Source organism: Xiphias gladius, chromosome 10 (genome assembly GCF_016859285.1).
Source record: "Xiphias gladius isolate SHS-SW01 ecotype Sanya breed wild chromosome 10, ASM1685928v1, whole genome shotgun sequence".
Classification (NCBI taxonomy): domain Eukaryota; kingdom Metazoa; phylum Chordata; class Actinopteri; order Istiophoriformes; family Xiphiidae; genus Xiphias; species Xiphias gladius.
Genome location: NC_053409.1, coordinates 9,159,252 through 9,177,204, shown reverse-complemented (window position 1 = coordinate 9,177,204; position 17,953 = coordinate 9,159,252). Strand labels below are relative to the sequence as shown.

Sequence of the window (17,953 nt, the reverse complement as noted above, 5' to 3'; positions counted from 1 at the left end):
GAATCCTAGATAGTCTCTGTTTTATCATCTGGCATCGTCACCACTAGCTTTGAAACTGCCATGGTTAAACCATTACTTAAGAAACCGCACCTTGATCCAGGGTCTCTTAATAATTATTAACCGGTCTCTAACCTTCCTTTCTTCTCAAATGTACTAGAAAGAGTTGTGTCTCAGCAGCTTTCAGCCCACATATCTAACAGTAAGCTTTCTGAACCTTTTCAGTCTGCCTTCAGGGCCAGTCACTCCATTGAAACTGTACTTGCTAAAGTGGTAAATGGCCTCCTGCTTGCTATTGATTCGGATTCTACTTCTGTGCTTCTCTTACTCAATCTCAGTGTAGCTTTTGATACCATAGATCACTGCATACTCCCAGACCAATTAGAAAACCACAGACACAGGTTTGAACAAGAAACAGTAACCCTCAACAACTGTGTGATTTCTCAAAGTATGACAGTCAATGTTGTCATCCTTATTGTCTTGACTGTAAATCTACTTCATTGCTCTATTTTTTACACACGACATCTATTGCATGCCTGCTTTTTCCCGAGGTTTCTTTCATTTTTTTCCCGTTAAAGGGTTTCTTCGGCAGTTTTTCCTTGTCCAATTTGAGGGTCTACGGACAGAGGGTGTTCTAATCCTGTAAAGATTGTTAAGCCCCTTGAAGCAAATTTGTGTTTTGTGATTTTGGGCTATATAAATCAAATTCGACTTGATTGTAAAAGAGTTAGGTGAGTGATTCAGGTTCACTTCTAGAAAAAGTACATTTGGCATGAACATTAGCATTGATGTTTTTAGGTGGAAAAAATACTTGGGCACTTTACTATTGTCACATTAGCAAAGTGTATAACCAAAGCATTGGATTAAAGGTTGCAATTTCTCACAGCAATGGGGCTACGTGAATCTGCCAACATTACAACAGTTTTGGTTATTTAAATTGAAAGCTTCCTTTATTTGTGTTTTTGCATCTTTGTGCAACAATCCAGATTTAGGTAAGCATCACGAGGCACAACATAATTACAAATTCTTTGCCAGTGTAGGGTAACAAAAAACAAAAGTACTGCATGGACATGATAATTTGGGAAGCGAGACAAAAGCATGTTTGTGCCAGTCAAAATTCGGCAATTTTTCAGTCTAGACATGAGGACAGTAGGCTTTCTTCGGCTTCCCTTTCGGCATTTCACACTGAGAAAATCAAAGTTCAGTTTGGCTGCTTGGTTTCAGGGCCCTGATACATTTTGGCTCAGTGTCAACACTGTCATGGCTTCCTTGGAAACTTGACCGGAAAGGAATCATCATTAATGTTATTGTTGCTTCCTTAGTAGGACAAGTCAAAAGGTGTGGTGTGAAAAAGGACTGCTGTTGGGTTATTTTTCATTTTTGAACTCTTAGTAAATAACAACTAAGGTCATTTTTAATGTTAACTTTGCTTGTTGCTTATTTAATCATGAACGTTGTAATGCTATAAAGAAATACTTTGAAACTAAAATCCAAGGGGCTTTAAATGTATTTCTGCAGCCTGATTGGTTACACAAAACTTATTTGGGAATGTACGTTTTATCTAAAATAATATTTTAAATTAATTCCAAAGCACTTTTCATTTCAAATCTCCGGCCCGTAGATGGCGCCCTTGAGGCGCTTTCATCAGCCGGGAGGACTCCGCCGCTTCACTTGCTCGCGAGGCAGCAGTGACATCAGAGCGAGGGCTGGACCAACATGGCGGCTGTTATGAGGCTTGTCAACAGAGGTTCAGCAATGGGTCAGCAGTACCTGGCGTTCAGCTCCGCAGCAAAGGTCCGAGCAGTGAGTCTTCTGGTGCTTTTATCTCCCCCCCGGGTTGTGGTGTGAAGGTTTATCCGGCAGCCTTGGGCAGCAGTGCTTGTCAAGGCAGCTGTTAGCGTCCTCTACGGTTCAGTGGGATACGCTAGGTAACCCAGGCAGGTGTTACCGGGGACGTATCAGGCGGTTTGTAATTGAACAGCTGAAGCTACTTTACCTCTGTGTTAAATGTTTTGTTTGTTTGTTTGTTTAGGCTTGCGTAAGAGATGGCCCAGCTCTTCCTGAGAAGGTGAAAATAGTGGAGGTGGGACCCAGAGATGGTCTTCAGAATGAGAAGGTAACTCTCTGGGGCTAAAAATAGTTGGTTATTTTAATTACACGGCGTCTATTACAGGTAGGAAATGCCTCAGTCTGACATTGACACTGCGCAAAACTTGGAACCATCGCTGTTGTTTGACCAGAACGAACGATCTTATTCATGCTCTTGTGTCAGTGTCATTAAAGTTTTCCTCGTCTGGTTGTTTCACCCTCACCACTCTCAGACGATCGTGCCAGCGGAGACGAAAATCCATTTGATTGACTTGTTGTCAGAGTCCGGGCTGACGGTCATCGAGGCCACCAGCTTTGTGTCTCCGAAATGGGTTCCACAGGTGCGTCTTTTCTCTCAGAGCCATTGATGTACAAAGTGCCGCGCACACCCCACTGACGGCGGTACAGAAGCTGCAATGTATGAGAAGGGGCTTGTTTTGTTCAGCACTTATTGGTTTCTGTTGGTTTATTTTTACCCAATGTCAGATGGCAGACCAGGTGGAGGTGATGAAGGGGATCTGTAGAAAACCTGGAGTGTCTTATCCTGTCCTTGCCCCCAACCTCAAGGGTTTCCAGGCTGCTGTGAGTGTAAAACTTTATATATTCCAACACACTTTCCCAATGGCTCCATAGACAGACCTTATATCCAGCTTCTTACACTGTAGGGAATTTTCCCCCACAAAAATGCCCTTTTCTTGCTCTTACTTTCCACAGGTGAAGGCAGGAGCTTCAGAGGTAGCCATATTTGGCGCTGCGTCTGAGCTTTTCAGTAAGAAGAACATAAACTGCTCCGTGGACGAGAGTTTACAGCGCTTTGACGAGGTTATGAGAGCAGCTAAAGAGGCCGGTGTGCCAGTTAGAGGGTAGGAATGCTGGCTTGCACTCTACTGTCAACAAACCTCTAAATCATTGGAATTTCAGTTTGATTCTCGCATGACTCTCGACTATATTACTTTTCGTCACAGATACGTGTCGTGTGTTCTGGGATGCCCGTACGAAGGCAAGGTGGCACCTGAAAAAGTTGCACATGTGAGTTCCCACTTAGTAAACGTTTACATTAAGTAAACTGGCAAAAATTTGTTAAGTGGCCTTTGACAAAACTACAAATAACATAACCACTCAAGCTCAAGCTTTGTCTTGCAGGTGGCGAAGCGTCTGTACTCAATGGGCTGCTATGAGATCTCCCTAGGTGACACCATTGGAGTGGGGACTCCAGGTAGCATGACTCAAATGTTAGAGGCAGTGAGCAGAGAGGTGCCAGTCAGTGCGCTGGCAGTGCACTGCCACGATACCTATGGCCAGGCCCTGGCTAACATCCTTGTAGCCTTACAGGTCAGCCATGGTTCTGGTTATTTTAATCCCACCTGAAAATGTCCTTGAATAAAGCAAATGGTATGATTTGCCGGTGGTTGATTAGTTATTAGAGCGGTGTTAACTTAAAGAGGTAAATAATGTCTTTGTTTTGCAGATGGGAATCAGTGTGGTAGACTCGTCAGTAGCTGGACTGGGCGGCTGTCCCTACGCCCAGGGGGCTTCCGGGAATGTTGCTACAGAAGATGTAGTCTATATGTTGCATGGACTTGGGATTCAAACAGTAAGGAGCCACACTTCATGTTTCTCTTTGGCTTCCAATGTCTTGTAGTTCCTTAATAGTAGAGATTACAGTTGCAACACTGGTTACTGTATTTCGTTATGTAACCATGAAGGAAGAAACTGGCTTATTGTTCTCTCTTTTCTGTTTAGTTATTAACAGAATTATTGTGTAGAATGTGAGCTACCTCCTAAAATGCTTAAGTTTCAGCCTTTCACCTTCTGTCCACACCTCAGGGAGTGGACCTCTCAAAGCTGATGACTGCTGGAGCTTTCATCTGTCGAAGCCTCAACAGAAAGACCAACTCCAAAGTGGCACAGGCCACCTGCAAACTGTAGACAGAAGCCAAACCGCGGGCTCTTCCACAAACTGTACACTACAGCGTAACCATGTAACCTGGAGCCATCATCCTCTGTGTTAGGTTCTCCCCAAGTTAGGTTTGGTTTGGTTTGTCATCTACTGGTATGAGAAAATTATTTTAATATTTGGATGGTACTGACCCCACTCTGTCTTAAAAAATAAAATATCTGATTAGATATTCACTACATGATAGCATAGCTGGAACAGTGCCTTATGTAAAGTCAGTCAAATCATAAAAAATCAACCTGTCAAAGGCCATGCCTTTTTATTTTCTTTGGTAATGTTTATAGTGTGCTTACTTTACTGGCAGTGGGTAAGCCAAAGTGAACCACAGCTTTTAATTATACTGTAATAAATAATCAACCAGTAAAAATGTACCAAGGATTGATAAACTTAATGTCAGAAAAGACACAAGTGTTGTTTGGATTTTTGATCATCCCCAGTATGCTGCGATCACTGTCTGCAAATTAATTTTTTATTAATTAAGATTATCAGGGAGCATCTGTGGAAACCATCAATCCTTATGAATTTGGGCATTGTGCTGGTTTGTGAAAAAATGTGAATGTGCTGTATTCCACTGATTTTAAAAAATGTTTTTTTTCTTCTCTTTTTTTACATATGTAGTATTCCTAATATGTTAAAGTATTCACTTTAAAGTGCTTGTACATATACAACCAGATTGTGGGTTTTAAAAATAAACACTATTTCATTAAAGAAATGTTTCATTGATCTAAAATTTTCAACATTATAATGAATCTACAGGGTCTTAATCTGAAATAATTTAGGCAGCATAAATGGCTACATGATGTATGACTGACAGTGGACACTGTTTGTTTCTTGAACCTTGCATGTGTAATGTCCAGCCTTCATATGGTCAACAACAGGTTTACAGATGCCGAATTTAAAAAAAAAAAAAAAAAAAAAATAGATTTGTAGCCATCATTGACCATATAAATTACTAGAGTGAGAGATCATAGTGATTTTGCAGTTTGCTGTGGATTAACAAAACTTTTTTCTTTGCCGCTCCTTGGAGAAACCTGACTGACAAGTCTGACAAGCAGACTGAGATTCTTACTGCAGGCTCCTCCAACACTTTGACACATATTACACAATATATACACCACAGACTGAAATGAGTCACAGCAAAGTCAAATGGTTAAAGGCGAATTAGCATGGAAGCCTGGTGATGGGTAGTGCAGGACATTTAGTTATGAGTCAGCAGCAATGGAAAGACTCAGTTCCTTGAATCAGAATTATCAGATGGTGTCATGGGAGTAAAAATGTGTTTGTACTATTTTTAGACATAATGTTTAGATTAACTAGTATTGTTCAGAAAGCTAGGGGGTGTCCTAAATGTGTTTTAAATTAATATCTAAACTTTTTTTTTTTTTAAACAGAAACACACGTTCAATAAAATACATGTTAATTTATTTAAATTTATAAAAACATTATTAACAAGTGCAGAAAATACATTTCCAACCAATGTCCACAGTGGAAAATTAGTGACTCACAGAAATCACGTAATGGTTCAATGAGCCATATGTTTGTCAAAGCTTCTCCTGCCTCTTCCATGGTGTTCCAGCTCTATCAACACAGCATTAAACAGCAGCATTCCTTTCACCTTATTTAAATCAACAGTGGTCTTGGATAAGGTGAGGCTGTGTACAAACATGTCAAAGCACAGGCAGTCCATCTACAACATATGGACGTGCAGCATAAACCTGAGAGCAAGCTTATGCCTGCAGATGTTTTACATGAAGAAATATACTAATGATATATGCATTTTGTCGCTGTAATGAATCATATCCAAGAGAATAAATGCAGTAAAAGTCATTTTGGGCCACCTCAGACACCTTCAAGTATTACTCAGCCATATCTCCATGACTTTGGGAACATCCACATTCCAACGCAGAATTGTTTACCTGTCTTGAGAACTTGAGATCATCAGGACATCAAAACTTTGATATGACGCCGTGATTTGAGTCTAAGTTAGGTAACAGAGATCACTGAAATGCGCATGTAACACTTAGTGACCCCAGAGCACCCTGAAATACCACTGTAGACACTAACAGGGAGGCTGAATACCAATGCCTGGTGTGTCCTGCCTTTTTATGTGCAGTGGCTCATTTCCTTCCTGTGTCAAAACTACAAAAAAAGGAAAAATAGAGTGAAACTTTGATGGAATGTTCTAATAGGGTTGAAACAGTGACGGTGAAAAGACACACTGGCCTTTAGTGTCTTCAAAATGGAACCTCTCGTATCATAAACAAATCAGTTTTGCTCTAGCTGACTTGTAAATATTGCAGATGTTGACTTGGAAAGCAATGTTCATGCACTCCAAAGGACGCTTAGATGGGGACACTGAGGCCCAAAGGATGATCTAGTACTGATGACTCAACTTCCAGGGTCTGACACATACTGCAGTTTGGCTCATAGCTCTGAGTCTGTTTTTGACGTTTGTCATTGGGTTCTAGCCAAAGCACTGCTGAGCTCCTGATCTTTGGCCTTATTTCACATTTGATCATGAAGTAGAGGAGAGGTTAGGAGCTGAGGCCCGTACCTTTTCTTCAAGTTTGAGTGCAGAAGGCCTGTATGAGGACTTGTATGCAGTCTTGAAGGATGGAGGCCTTTCCTTCACGTCCAGCCTCAACACTGGCTCGTTGCAGTTGTTAAAGGGGTCGTCGCTGAAGTCATGATGCACAGCCATGTTGCGATTTCGCCTCTTGATCTTGTTTGCGACCCGTGCAATGCGCTTGGAGATGAGATAAATGATCTCGCATATGTTCAGGATGATGCAGAGGGCCGAAGCACCAACCATGAAGTAGGTGAAAACCTTCTTCTCAGTGGGATGCCCGATGTAGCAGTCCACCAGGTTGGGACAAGGAAACACCTCACACTTGACCAGCCTTGGCAGGTAGAAGCTGTTGTACACTCGGTGGAGGATGTAGAGGAAGGAGACCTCGATGCCTGTCTTTACGAAGAGGCTGATCAGGTAGGTCCACCACAAGCCACCATGTTTCTTGCCCGTGTTGTTGTACAGCTTGGCATCTTCACCGTGCTTGGCCCGGTACTTGCGTTCGCGGTCGTCACGGTACGCCACATGCATGACCACCATTAAGGAAGGGCATGTGACGAAAATGAGCTGCAGGGCCCATAGGCGGATGTGGGAGATGGGGAAGAAGTGGTCATAGCAGACATTGGCACAGCCGGGCTGCCTGGTATTGCAGTCAAAGTCCTTCTGCTCGTCGCCCCACACTCGCTCTGCTGCCACCACGTACACCATCACCCTGAACACAAAAACCACAGACAGCCATACTCGCCCAAACGCCGTTGAGTATTTGTTCACCCCACTGAGGAGGGCTTGGAAGGTCTTCCAGTCCATGTCCTTGGCTGGCAGTCAAATATCCTTTCTCTGGATTTCTTCTCTTAATAGCAGTAGTTTATCTTCAAACCTGGACGTGGCAGAATGAAGAATTGGTGAACATGTTTTTCATTGCCTGCTGAATTTTCACCTTTCACTCGGGGAACATCAGTGTTCGTGGTATCTCGCTCCTGGTGGCTTTGATAACAACAAACCTTTTATTCTAACTTTTGAAAATCAATCTTTTTTTTTTCCAAAGCTGATTTATTTTCAAAACTTCCCCCACAGATGTCATTTATCAGCCCCACCTTTTATCAACAACCCCAAACAGTAAAACACAGTAAAGAGTGGGCCTCCAGCCAAACTGGTCATAAAGAAAACAAGTTGGGTCAACGTTATTCACACACCCAGAGTTTATATATATTTAGAAGCGGCTGTATATGTCCACTTTAGATCTTTTATTTAATAAAACCTACGTAAACATCATCAGTAATCTGTCGCATATCTATTGAAACCAAAGAAAACTTGACATTTGACTGAGACTCCCAACAAAAAAAACTGCCTTTTACGCACAGCTTGTATGCGTTATTTGGACGTTTTCGTGGCCAGTTTGGCTCTCTGCCGACACACGGTCTCTTCTCCTGCGACCAGTGAAAAAATGATTGAATCTTACACTGCTGTATAAAATCCCACGAATCGACAGATGTGATAACACTCACTTCCAACTGAGGATCGCGAATTTATAGATTCGCGAAGCGTAACTCATCTCAGGCACACGAAAAGTTCGTCATAGAGAGTTTTCCACTTACCAGAAGAAACAATAGTCCACGACTGGTTAAGAGACGCGTGGGTGGGTGTATTTACAGAGATTTCTTGTTGCTTTAATGTCGTTTTAGTCCTTTAACGCACAGATTTGAATCCCCTCGACAGGTAAAAGAGCGCAGTGTTCGGAAAAATGCGACTGTGGGTGGGGTTAAAGAAGAAAGACTGGAGCTGCTGCCTAGGTGTTCCCCGTTCTCTCTCCACCACCCTCCCTCTCCTCTTCTCACTCGCCAGCGTTAGGTGGCAGTTCAAATATTTTCGCACATCAGCTGTCACACGGTTCGCAGAGACCATCTCCAGGCACGCTGAATAGGCTTTGGAGATTCGTCTGCACATGAACAATCGAGAGCTCGGAACCACAGAACCAATCACAAGCTTGGTGATTTGAGACCACGTGTGGTTCAGGCCTGTGGTGGGAAACATGGGGACCACCAGGGATCCCTCTGAGGGTCTGCAGCACCCTGAAGAATAATTTCGTTTTATTTGACAAAGAAGGGGAGAATTAAAAGGGATGGATGTTTGTCATCCTCACATATGTATTATAGAGAGTTATCAACCTCTGACCTAAGTTTTATCTGATAGCTTAAGTCTTCTCAGAAACAGTTAAACTGGGCAAACATCCTCATTTTACTAATTTAAAACGTATTAGGGGTGAGAGGCTTAGCGTCTGTGTTTTTCCATAGCATGTGTTCGGGAACAGGACTGTCTCATTGTCTCAACTTGTTTCTGACTCCTTCATGGAATAAACATAGGAGGCAGACACACCCTGAGGTGAATGCCTCTTTGTATTGTTGTGCGTGTCCTCGGCCTCTTTTTGTTGCAGGTTTTCAAAGAGTCAGGGGTGCTGGGCAACATACTTTCTGAGATGTTCCGAGGGGGTAGGTTGTTGAAAAAAGGTGAGGTGGCAGCTGGAGTGGAGGTGACACAGAACATTTATTCATCATGTAACTAGAAAAATATTTGTTTCCCTGTTCTTCTTTGATTATCTTCCTGCACCGGTACATTTTTCTCACTTTTTCATGTGAAACTCAGGGGAGTGCCGCAAAGGTGTATTGTATTTCCATTAATCTTTCTAAAACCTAGCCCTACTCCCTCTCCACTTTACCAACCACACATATCTTTCTTACAATTTGCATTCAACCTATCCGAAGAAAACTGCACCATTTTAGTTTTGTTTCTGTGTTATTAGCAGTGTTTGTAGGGGAACTTTAGCCCCCAGATGCTTTGAGGAATATAAAACATCAGCTTGTTTAAAATGCCCTAGCTGTGACAGAGTTTGCCAGTTCTTCGGACCAGTGCCTGCGTTCAGATCTGCTTCTGAAACCTGTCTTTACGTGATATTAAAGGGTAAAGTATTGTTCATATAGTGTCACTGGTGGCAAGCCAAGTCGAGTTTATTTGTATTGCTCAGTGCAATGACATTTCAGGGGCTCGTTTCTTGCTCCCAAAATTTCTAAGAAGTCCAAAAAAATCTTTTCTAGGAACTTCATACATTAAACCTGTAGGTTACAAGCGTGTCATATAACAGCGGATACCAAAGGCATAGAATGAAAACTAACCTGGTAATCAAGCTGAATTGCTGTTTTGTTTCCACTGTGTTAAAATTTCTGATTTGAAACCGATGTGAAGAGGAATTCAATTGTTTTGGAACCAGGCTAAAACATTATGCTCATATTTACATCCGTGTAAAATAATAAACGACAAACGACTTTGTGGCTCCGGGTGAACAACTGGTCCAGGCAGTCTGCGGGGACAAAACGTGAGGAATGCAACATATGACTCAACCTCCGCAAGCAGCAAGTCTCAACAAGATGGAACAGCACAACAGGATGAACGCAATAGATTAAACTGCTGGTCCCACGAAAGGAAGGAAATGTACCAGAGCAGAGAAAGCTGGGACGAGGAGAGATAATAACCCGGAAGAGTTGGGAGGGTCTCATAATGAGAGTGATCATTGACTTATTTACAGAAGCACACAGTCAGGTCAGACACACTTAATAAGATCAAACTGCACATACTGGACCTCAATTATATTTTCAGGGACAATATTTTAACATTATTTTAATTAATTAATACTTCATATAAAACTTAGGTTAGATCCTGTTGGGAGATTATTTCCACTAGTGCAGAGGCGGGTGTAAAAGCGATAATTCAGATCTCTGCACACAAATCACACACACAGAAAAATGACTTTTCCGTTGACTCCTTGTGGTGTTTCGTCTTTTAGGTCATTTTTGGTTTCATCTGCTCAGGCTATGACATTTCTGCTGCCACCCCAATATACTGTAGGCCAACAATTACATTTCAACAACAACTTGTCTTCCCCAAAACAGGGCCCTAGTTACTATGATAATCCACAGGCCTCAGTTGTTAACAGTTGTCACTGGAGGCACTGTCTACTGAAATAGAGGTTAATGCTTCCAACTAAAACCGTCAACAGCGCCAGTGATCCTATCTTTGTTTGTTGAAACATACTTTGCTGTTTGAGTTTTTAAATGACAGTCTTTATTCTGGCTCGCACTGACAAAATGTATCCACTATGTTGAAGTGCCAGTAGAAGTTTCAGAAGAAGATATCTCAAAACCCCACACAGGGAGAGACCCTAAGAAAGAAAATATGTCTTTTTACTATCACTACATCTCTCCTCTGTCACCTTGCAGTGTAAATACTGGAATCATTTATTCAGAGGCTGCGGGGAGCAAGAAATTCCTGCACTGGGTGGTTCCATGCGTCAGCGCGGATGAATTACAGGAGTGAGGAAACTCCTCTTCTGTAGAGCCAATCATCCAAAATAATGAGGGGGCCGCTCGTAGCCATGGAACAAACTCCAGGCCAGCGCTGGTGGCGGGGCACTTTAAGAAACACACGGAAAAAGTGGAAGCAGAGGGAAGTCTGAGATCTTTGCCAAACCACAGAACTACAGAATCAACAAATCCGTTTCTATAGAGAGTTGGCTGGGGTTTTTTTAGTACATTTCCTGTGCTAAAATTCTACTGTGTAACTGTCTATTACAGTTATAATACTTGCTCTGAATTTAATGCAGTATATTACAATGTATGGACCTCTCTTCCTCGATCTTATATATCAAAAAAAACATTTTCAAAACACAAAAATTATGATCTTTAATGAAAAATAATATTAACAACTGAGCAGCCATGCTGCACCTCAATGCTGTGAAATATGCAAATCCTGATATTATTAACAACCGTTTTTCGAAAACTGCATTTCGACCTCATTGCTCTCTACTACCCGTATGCAGAAAAAGGACGACAAATGAGGACAGTAAAAGACACAAAAGGACAATCTAGCAAACCTTTTGATGAGGGATGTAAAGTACAGCATTTACAACAAGATATGAGAAGTGAGTGAAGGCACAAAAGACACAGTTCAGTTTGCACTAACCGTTCTGAGGTTGGGCACGAGGAGAGGGAAAATCTTACAGAGAAAACCACATGTGTTTGTGAAATACTCTCCAAACCATGGAGTGACTCATGTAATAGAACTCAGCGCTAAATCTGACGCGGTATAACACTGACTTGCTTTTTTTTTTTTTTGGTAAGGGCTATAGAACTTCATCTGTAAAATTCTCTGTGTAGACTCTGACCTGAACCCACAATAGTGAGCACATCAGTGACACATTTGTCTTATAGTCCAGCATTCCTTTGGCTGTGGACACAGACACGGTAAGGAACTAACTCCTTTGTAGTTCAATCTCTGAGTAGACGAATGTCTGCTGTCAAGTCTCTTAAGAAAGTACCTGTGGAGAAAGGAGAAACATCTCTCCTTTTCCAGTGGCTTTGCTTTTTCTCAACGTCTTCAAGTATCTCAGCATACGGCGACTCTGTATGAGGGTGCGGGTGTTTCAGGGCTGCTTTTCTCGGTCAGCTTCAGAGTGTTTGACTCCGTCAGGTTTCTTCCGCCGGACAGTGTGCTGGTCATGACGTGGTGTTGAGAGTGTGGGGCTGTGGTGAAACATTCGCGGCAGCGTTTGCCGACCAGGTAGAGGATTTCGAAAAGAGAGAGCATGATGCAGGCCAGGCTGGTGACCACCATGAAGAGGGTGAAGATTCTTTTCTCAGTGGGCCGAGAGATGAAGCAGTCCACCTTGTTGGGACAGGGCTTCTCTTCACACTTGATGAGCGTTGGGAAGTCGTAGCCCTCATAGATATGGTAAAGGAGGTAGACGAAGGTGGCGTCCACACCCACTTTGAAGACCAAAGTGAAGACGTAGGTCCACCACAGGCCTCCACGCTTCTTGCCGGTGTTCTGGTAGAGACGGCGGCAGTTTTCGCCATACTTGAGCTGGTGTTTACGTTCCCTGTCCTCCCTGTAGGCTACATGCATCACCACCAGGAGCGAGGGGCATGTGACGAAGATGAGCTGCAGGGCCCACAGCCGGATGTGGGAGACTGGGAAGAAGTGGTCATAGCAGACGTTGTGGCACCCGGGCTGAGCTGTGTTGCATTTGAAGTCTTTCTGTTCGTCGCCCCATACCTTCTCTGCTGCCACCACGAACACCATGACCCTGAAGAGGAAGACAATGGAGAGCCACACTCGGCCGAAGGCTGTGGAGTACTTGTTCACCCCACTGAGGAGGCTCTGGAGGAATGCCCAGTTCATGACAGGGTTTGTTCACAGCCTGTCCTCTCTTCCTGCTGATGGAAGACAGGGGAAGCTCTTTTCAGTCGAAAAGGCGCACACAAATTTCAGGTCCCTACCAGGCTGAAACAAAGAGAAAACAGTCATATCACGGTTATAGAAAAAAGGAAAAGAGAACATAGCAGCAAACTGAGGTGGAACTGGGTCATTAACATGTGAAACGTATTCACGCATCTTAAGGCAAAAACTTTAAGGAAATACGTGTAAAATGAGCACAAAAGTCACTCTGGTCTTTTAATACACCCGTGAATTCCCGTTTATGTAAGTAAGAACTTTTGAATTCGTCGCTGTGCGGAGACGCCGTCAGACAACTCTTTTTCAATCAATTCCAGCGGCTGCGGCTTTCAAGTTTGATCGTTTGTGCGCAATTGCGCGTATCCAAAGTGCCCGAATCTTAAACCTGCTAAATCGGACAAAATCCGAACAGGTTTCGCTTTTCTATCACACTCAGCAACTAACGACTCAGTTTGAGTACTTACGGTTTGAACGCTGCAGTCGCGGTTCAGCGTCGGAGCGGAGGAACGGGCTTTGGATCCAGCACACCGATGAGGACATCGGTAGATTTCTCAACAGGACGGGGCTCGAGGGGGGTGGAGTTGTTTGCCTGCCATGTCTTCTCAGCACTCCAACCTGCTCAGGTGTGGCTGTTCCACTCCACCAAATACTTGTTTGGCCGTTGAAGAGAAGGGAACGGGCGACGTTTCATGGGCCATTTTTCGTTTACGTTTGGTGCGGATGTTCCAATGATGTGAAATACGACCACAACAGACTCCCTGCACCCAGAACGGAGTCATTTTGAATTCGTAATTATTATTTGCTTGAAACGCATTAAAATCTGCATATTTTTAGCATGAAACCAGTAGAATGAACAGTGTGGCGGTTTGACACGTATTCACGACAAGAAATTATTACTTTACAAAACCTTTGGGATAGCCCCGTATCACTTTAAAGTTGAATTTGTCCTAAATAATTAAGAAATTATGCGCTATAAATAGATAGTTAAGTCACTATAAAGAAGTAAGCCAACAAGTCCTTACAATCATGCAACATTTAATTTATAAAAAGCAATAGACATCAAGCTGTAATTTCTTCATAAAAAAGGTGTTTATTGAAATATTTACATGACATGAAGAAGTGGGTTCAAAGTCCAAAAGACCACGAACACACTCAAGCTCTCAGACACACACTGCCTCCATACAGAGATACAGTCAAGTCAAGCACACGCTTCCTTTTCGTTCAAACGTATTCTCCACAATCTGAGATGATCACTTTCTGCTTGGGCTTCCCGTCTTTTGTCCCCTGAGCCTGCAGGAAGAAAATAATTTAAAAAGGTGGAAGAATATTTCTTGCAAATACACTTTTCCGAACAGTTTAATCACAGTTATATTACAGTTATATATATTTTTTTAAAGCTTTCTGTGTAATTTTATGGCTTTTTCTCTTTAGTTTCTACTGCATCCACACATGGTAACTGTGGAACAGTCAGAAGCATTAATAACTGCATGTGACTGGCTAATAACACACTGGGAATGAGAACATTTAAATGCATATTTCGCTGCAGTGACATAAAAAAGACATTATCATCACTGAAACAGTCCTTTATCTGCCCTATTTATCTTGATGTGAAACCCTTAGTAAACCCCTTTCTCCCCTACCTCCATTGCACGGAGCACATCCATCCCCTCCACCAGCTCTCCAAACACCACGTGTTTGCCATCCAGCCAGTCTGTTTTGTCAGCGGTGATGAAGAACTGAGAGCCGTTGGTGTTTGGCCCGGAGTTGGCCATGGAGAGCTGCCCTGCGAGCACAAGAGAAAGGGTCTGGCCAGTTACCCACAGGATCTGCTCGTGAACACAAACCATCAACCTCGTCCACGGACTTCACCGCACTCCCTGAGCGCTCCTTACAAAACTCCTCACCTGGAGCGGTGTGTTTGAGGACAAAGTTTTCATCATCAAACTTCCGTCCGTAGATGGACTTGCCGCCGGTGCCGTTGTGGTTGGTGAAGTCGCCTCCTTGGCACATAAACTGAGGGATGACGCGGTGGAAGCTGCTGCCCTTGTAGCCAAAGCCTTTCTCGTGTGTGCACAGGCAGCGGAAGTTCTCTACACAAGATGTAAGAAAAGATACCTGTGTTGATGTTTGCCTTAACTCATTTTTTTATTTTTGAATGGAGGTGTTTTAATTAGGCACTTATGGTTTCTTTTTACATGTGTATAGGTTAATTTAGTGTCTTTTTCAATTCATTACACAAGCAAATTTGTGTATGGGCAGCTACAGTATGCATTTTTGACACAGATGTGATGGTTAATACCCTTCAGGAAACTGCATACAGACCTGCTGTCATGGGAACGATGTCAGCCCGCAGGAGGAAGCGAAGTCTCCCTGCCGGCTTGTTGCCGATTTTGATGTCCATGTACACCTGAGGATTCACTCTGCCCTTTTTAGCTGGGGGCTCAGCCTACAAAAACAAATCATACCTGACTTACAATCTTAATATGTTTAGAGTCAGACACACAGACGCTATGAAGAAAGCCATCTCACCTCCTGTGTTGCCGTGTTGGTCATTTCTCCACCTGCTGCCTCGCCCTCAGCCTCCTCGGAGGTCTTCCCCGAGAACTTCTTCAGCCAGTCATCATCCGACCACACTGGGGGAAAGCAGAGTTAAAATCGGAGCCATGGATTCAAATCACAGCACAGGGGAAGCCATCTGTGAATGGGTTTTCAATAATCACCTGGTCGAGAAGAACCTTCTTTGATTCTCATGGGTTTGGCGATGTTGACCCGGACAGTCCGGCCAAAGAGCTCAGACTCATTCTAGCAGAGAAAAAGAAGGGGAAAAAAATTTATATTAAAACATGAGGCTCATTTTTGGAAATTTTGGGTAAAGACAACTAGGCCTTAGAGACAGGAATAAAACATCACGGGCATGTGTGTACAGCAGTGTGATCAGCTTACCATGTTATCAATAGCTGCCGCAGCATCCTACAGAAGATAAGGGGCATAAAATGGTTATTTACAATGAAAGACCCTTTACTGACTGTGTTTACATTGCATTCACCAGTCTACAATTAACCTTCTCCAAAATAAGAAAGCATTCCAATGGAACTGTCGCCACAGGATGCTGATCAATTTATTCCATTCATATTCCTGTGTACACACAATAGCACAGCCACATTAATAACACTGCCCACACTAGGGTTAACTGTCTACCTACTGAACCTCAATCCCAATCGTTCCCATTTATTGCTAGTGTTGTATACACTGTGTGCACTTATGGTTCATGGCTGGAGGAAAATAAAAAGCAGAGTCCACTGGTGAAGTACTTGCATCACGCAGATGGACTGCTGGGTGTTGCAAAGTGCAGTTGAAACTATCTCTCAGTTAAGATGTGTACAACGTGCACTTCAATAATGCAACTACAAAAGACTTGGTTTAATTCTAACCTTAAATATGATCTCATTCATTTATTTTCTCAATGACAATATTGTCATTTATTGGTTAGTATCAGAATACTGCAGCCTCTGATACTTCGGCACTATAACCACTACATACCTCTGCCAGCTCAAACTCAATGAAAGCAAATCCTCTGTGCTTTTCTGGAAAACAGAAGATGCGGCAGATTAGTACAGCTTCATATGCCTCTTACCCCCCGTGTCCGATGTCACGTAGAAACAGTGCACGTACGGTCACACTTCCCAGTAAAAGTCCCGCTCTTACCCGTTTCATAGTCCAACGGTATCTGGATGTCTGTGATGTCCCCGAACGGGATAAACGCTGCATGTAACACCTTCTCGTCCACCTCCTCTGCCAGACCACCTGACAGAGACGCACCGTGCTGACATCAGGCTAATGAACATTACAAATGTGCGAATTTATGGTCAGTTATTATCAGTTCGTATGCAGATTAGGAAGAGGGGACAACGAGGCAGGGGTAGGTGTTGCGTTCAAGGCTCAGGAATTGACGGAGGTCGGACCTTTCAACGTTATTTGTAGTTTGTTTTTTTCCCCCCATGAACTGACACAATTCGCTCTACAGATGCTGTTGGGGAGACTGAACGAAGTTCAAAAAAGTTTCCATGTTTTGAGCCGACGAGGAGCTACATGTTTTGCCGGCTGATTCTCTCCGTATCGTTTCCTACGTTATATACACTTTATACATGTTTGGCTGCGTCTGCTTTTATACTTTCAAAGCAGGGACGCCAGCATGTTACCGAGCCACCATACTTTTAACGTTGTTTTTCCGAAAAATAATAATAACTTACCGACATACAGCACTCGTTTGTTCGAAGCCATGTTGGACTTAACCCTTCAACTTTAACCCCAGGAGCTTGTGATTGGTGCAGTGAAACTAAAGCCCGCCTCTCTAGTCTCGTAAGCTCTAGCGCCACCTGGCGGATGACATCCTCCACACTCTCAGTCGCCCCAATTTCAATCCTTTCACAGACTAGCCAGGCATCCTTGGGAGAACCGGAAGGGTCGTTTCCCACCATTTCTGTCCTCCTTCCTCCACAAGTTCATGTAGTACTCCACAAATAATATGGGTGCCTCTCTCTCTTTTTTTTTCAAGCGTTTTAAAGAAAACGAAATGTTGCATTTTTCTAAGGAAGTATGGTGCGCTCGCATTTCTGCTGATGTTCAAAATGTACTGTAACGGAACGGATGAGCGTGAATGTGAGGTGTGAGTGATGTAGGTCTATATTTGAGCTGAAACACGTCATGGGCACACGTGTAAACAACGAATTGAGAAGTGGCAGCCGAACGCCTGAGGTCTTTTTTAACAGCAGACATTTTGACTTGTCAACTTGCCGTGGTAGGAAAAAAGCCCCGGTGTTGCTAATGCTAACATTACTGACGGTGCTTTTCTATTCAAGTGTCCCGGTAGGCAATGGCAGTGTGACAGTGAGCCCGCATGCGCAATGCAGGAACATGATACTGAAGCAGCAAAATGGTATTCAGCCATCATTCATTTTATTATTCACGTCTGTGTTTTTCCTACTGAGACAAGCCAAAATGTCGGCTGTGAAAAAGCCCCATTACACTGTTATGGTACATTTTTTTTGTCCATTTTTAAG

At 43.1% G+C, this 17,953-nt stretch overlaps 4 protein-coding genes across 6 annotated transcripts; 1 reads left to right on the top strand and 3 right to left on the bottom strand.

Annotated features, from left to right (window-relative positions):
• Positions 1 to 1,656: 1,656 nt before the first annotated feature.
• Positions 1,657 to 4,743, top strand: hmgcl (3-hydroxy-3-methylglutaryl-CoA lyase). 2 transcript variants are annotated; one of them, XM_040137441.1, is made up of 9 exons: positions 1,657 to 1,791; positions 2,030 to 2,113; positions 2,319 to 2,426; positions 2,572 to 2,667; positions 2,800 to 2,948; positions 3,051 to 3,114; positions 3,229 to 3,417; positions 3,554 to 3,679; positions 3,913 to 4,743. In XM_040137441.1, exons 1-9 carry the CDS (start codon positions 1,714 to 1,716, stop codon positions 4,012 to 4,014), a joined length of 996 nt encoding a protein of 331 aa, XP_039993375.1. In that variant the 5' UTR covers positions 1,657 to 1,713; the 3' UTR covers positions 4,015 to 4,743. The 2 variants fall into 2 exon arrangements, with proteins under 2 accessions (XP_039993375.1, XP_039993374.1); XM_040137440.1 differs by having other exon boundaries at positions 1,665 to 1,800.
• A 759-nt stretch (positions 4,744 to 5,502) lies between these two features.
• Positions 5,503 to 8,565, bottom strand: gjb3 (gap junction protein beta 3). The gene is made up of 2 exons (XM_040137443.1): positions 8,207 to 8,565; positions 5,503 to 7,488 (listed from the first exon to the last, which is right to left on the bottom strand). The coding sequence occupies exon 2, from the start codon at positions 7,416 to 7,418 to the stop codon at positions 6,558 to 6,560; it is 861 nt and encodes a 286-aa protein (XP_039993377.1). The 5' UTR covers positions 7,419 to 7,488; positions 8,207 to 8,565; the 3' UTR covers positions 5,503 to 6,557.
• A 3,283-nt stretch (positions 8,566 to 11,848) lies between these two features.
• Positions 11,849 to 13,446, bottom strand: gjb10 (gap junction protein beta 10). Its single transcript, XM_040136406.1, has 2 exons — positions 13,358 to 13,446; positions 11,849 to 12,941 (listed from the first exon to the last, which is right to left on the bottom strand). The coding sequence occupies exon 2, from the start codon at positions 12,837 to 12,839 to the stop codon at positions 12,045 to 12,047; it is 795 nt and encodes a 264-aa protein (XP_039992340.1). The 5' UTR covers positions 12,840 to 12,941; positions 13,358 to 13,446; the 3' UTR covers positions 11,849 to 12,044.
• Positions 13,447 to 13,969: 523 nt separating this feature from the next.
• On the bottom strand, positions 13,970 to 17,278 carry ppie (peptidylprolyl isomerase E (cyclophilin E)). 2 transcript variants are annotated; one of them, XM_040138108.1, is made up of 10 exons: positions 17,144 to 17,278; positions 16,599 to 16,697; positions 16,434 to 16,477; positions 15,837 to 15,863; positions 15,614 to 15,695; positions 15,423 to 15,526; positions 15,216 to 15,339; positions 14,798 to 14,983; positions 14,534 to 14,676; positions 13,970 to 14,183 (listed from the first exon to the last, which is right to left on the bottom strand). In XM_040138108.1, exons 1-10 carry the CDS (start codon positions 17,172 to 17,174, stop codon positions 14,115 to 14,117), a joined length of 909 nt encoding a protein of 302 aa, XP_039994042.1. In that variant the 5' UTR covers positions 17,175 to 17,278; the 3' UTR covers positions 13,970 to 14,114. The 2 variants fall into 2 exon arrangements, with proteins under 2 accessions (XP_039994042.1, XP_039994043.1); XM_040138109.1 differs by having other exon boundaries at positions 16,599 to 16,727; positions 17,144 to 17,244.
• Between the last annotated feature and the right edge of the window lie 675 nt (positions 17,279 to 17,953).

Coding starts and splice junctions, on each gene's coding strand:
- hmgcl (XM_040137440.1), top strand. CDS start 1,714: ATGGCGGCTGTTATGAGGCTTGTCAACAGAGGTTCAGCAATGGGTCAG. Junction 2,114..2,318: donor ATGGTCTTCAGAATGAGAAG/GTAACTCTCTGG, acceptor CACCACTCTCAG/ACGATCGTGCCAGCGGAGAC. Junction 2,668..2,799: donor TCAAGGGTTTCCAGGCTGCT/GTGAGTGTAAAA, acceptor TACTTTCCACAG/GTGAAGGCAGGAGCTTCAGA.
- gjb3 (XM_040137443.1), bottom strand. CDS start 7,418: ATGGACTGGAAGACCTTCCAAGCCCTCCTCAGTGGGGTGAACAAATAC.
- gjb10 (XM_040136406.1), bottom strand. CDS start 12,839: ATGAACTGGGCATTCCTCCAGAGCCTCCTCAGTGGGGTGAACAAGTAC.
- ppie (XM_040138108.1), bottom strand. CDS start 17,174: ATGGCTTCGAACAAACGAGTGCTGTATGTCG. Junction 15,864..16,433: donor TTGAGTTTGAGCTGGCAGAG/GTATGTAGTGGT, acceptor TATCTTCTGTAG/GATGCTGCGGCAGCTATTGA. Junction 14,984..15,215: donor CATCGTTCCCATGACAGCAG/GTCTGTATGCAG, acceptor CATCTTGTGTAG/AGAACTTCCGCTGCCTGTGC.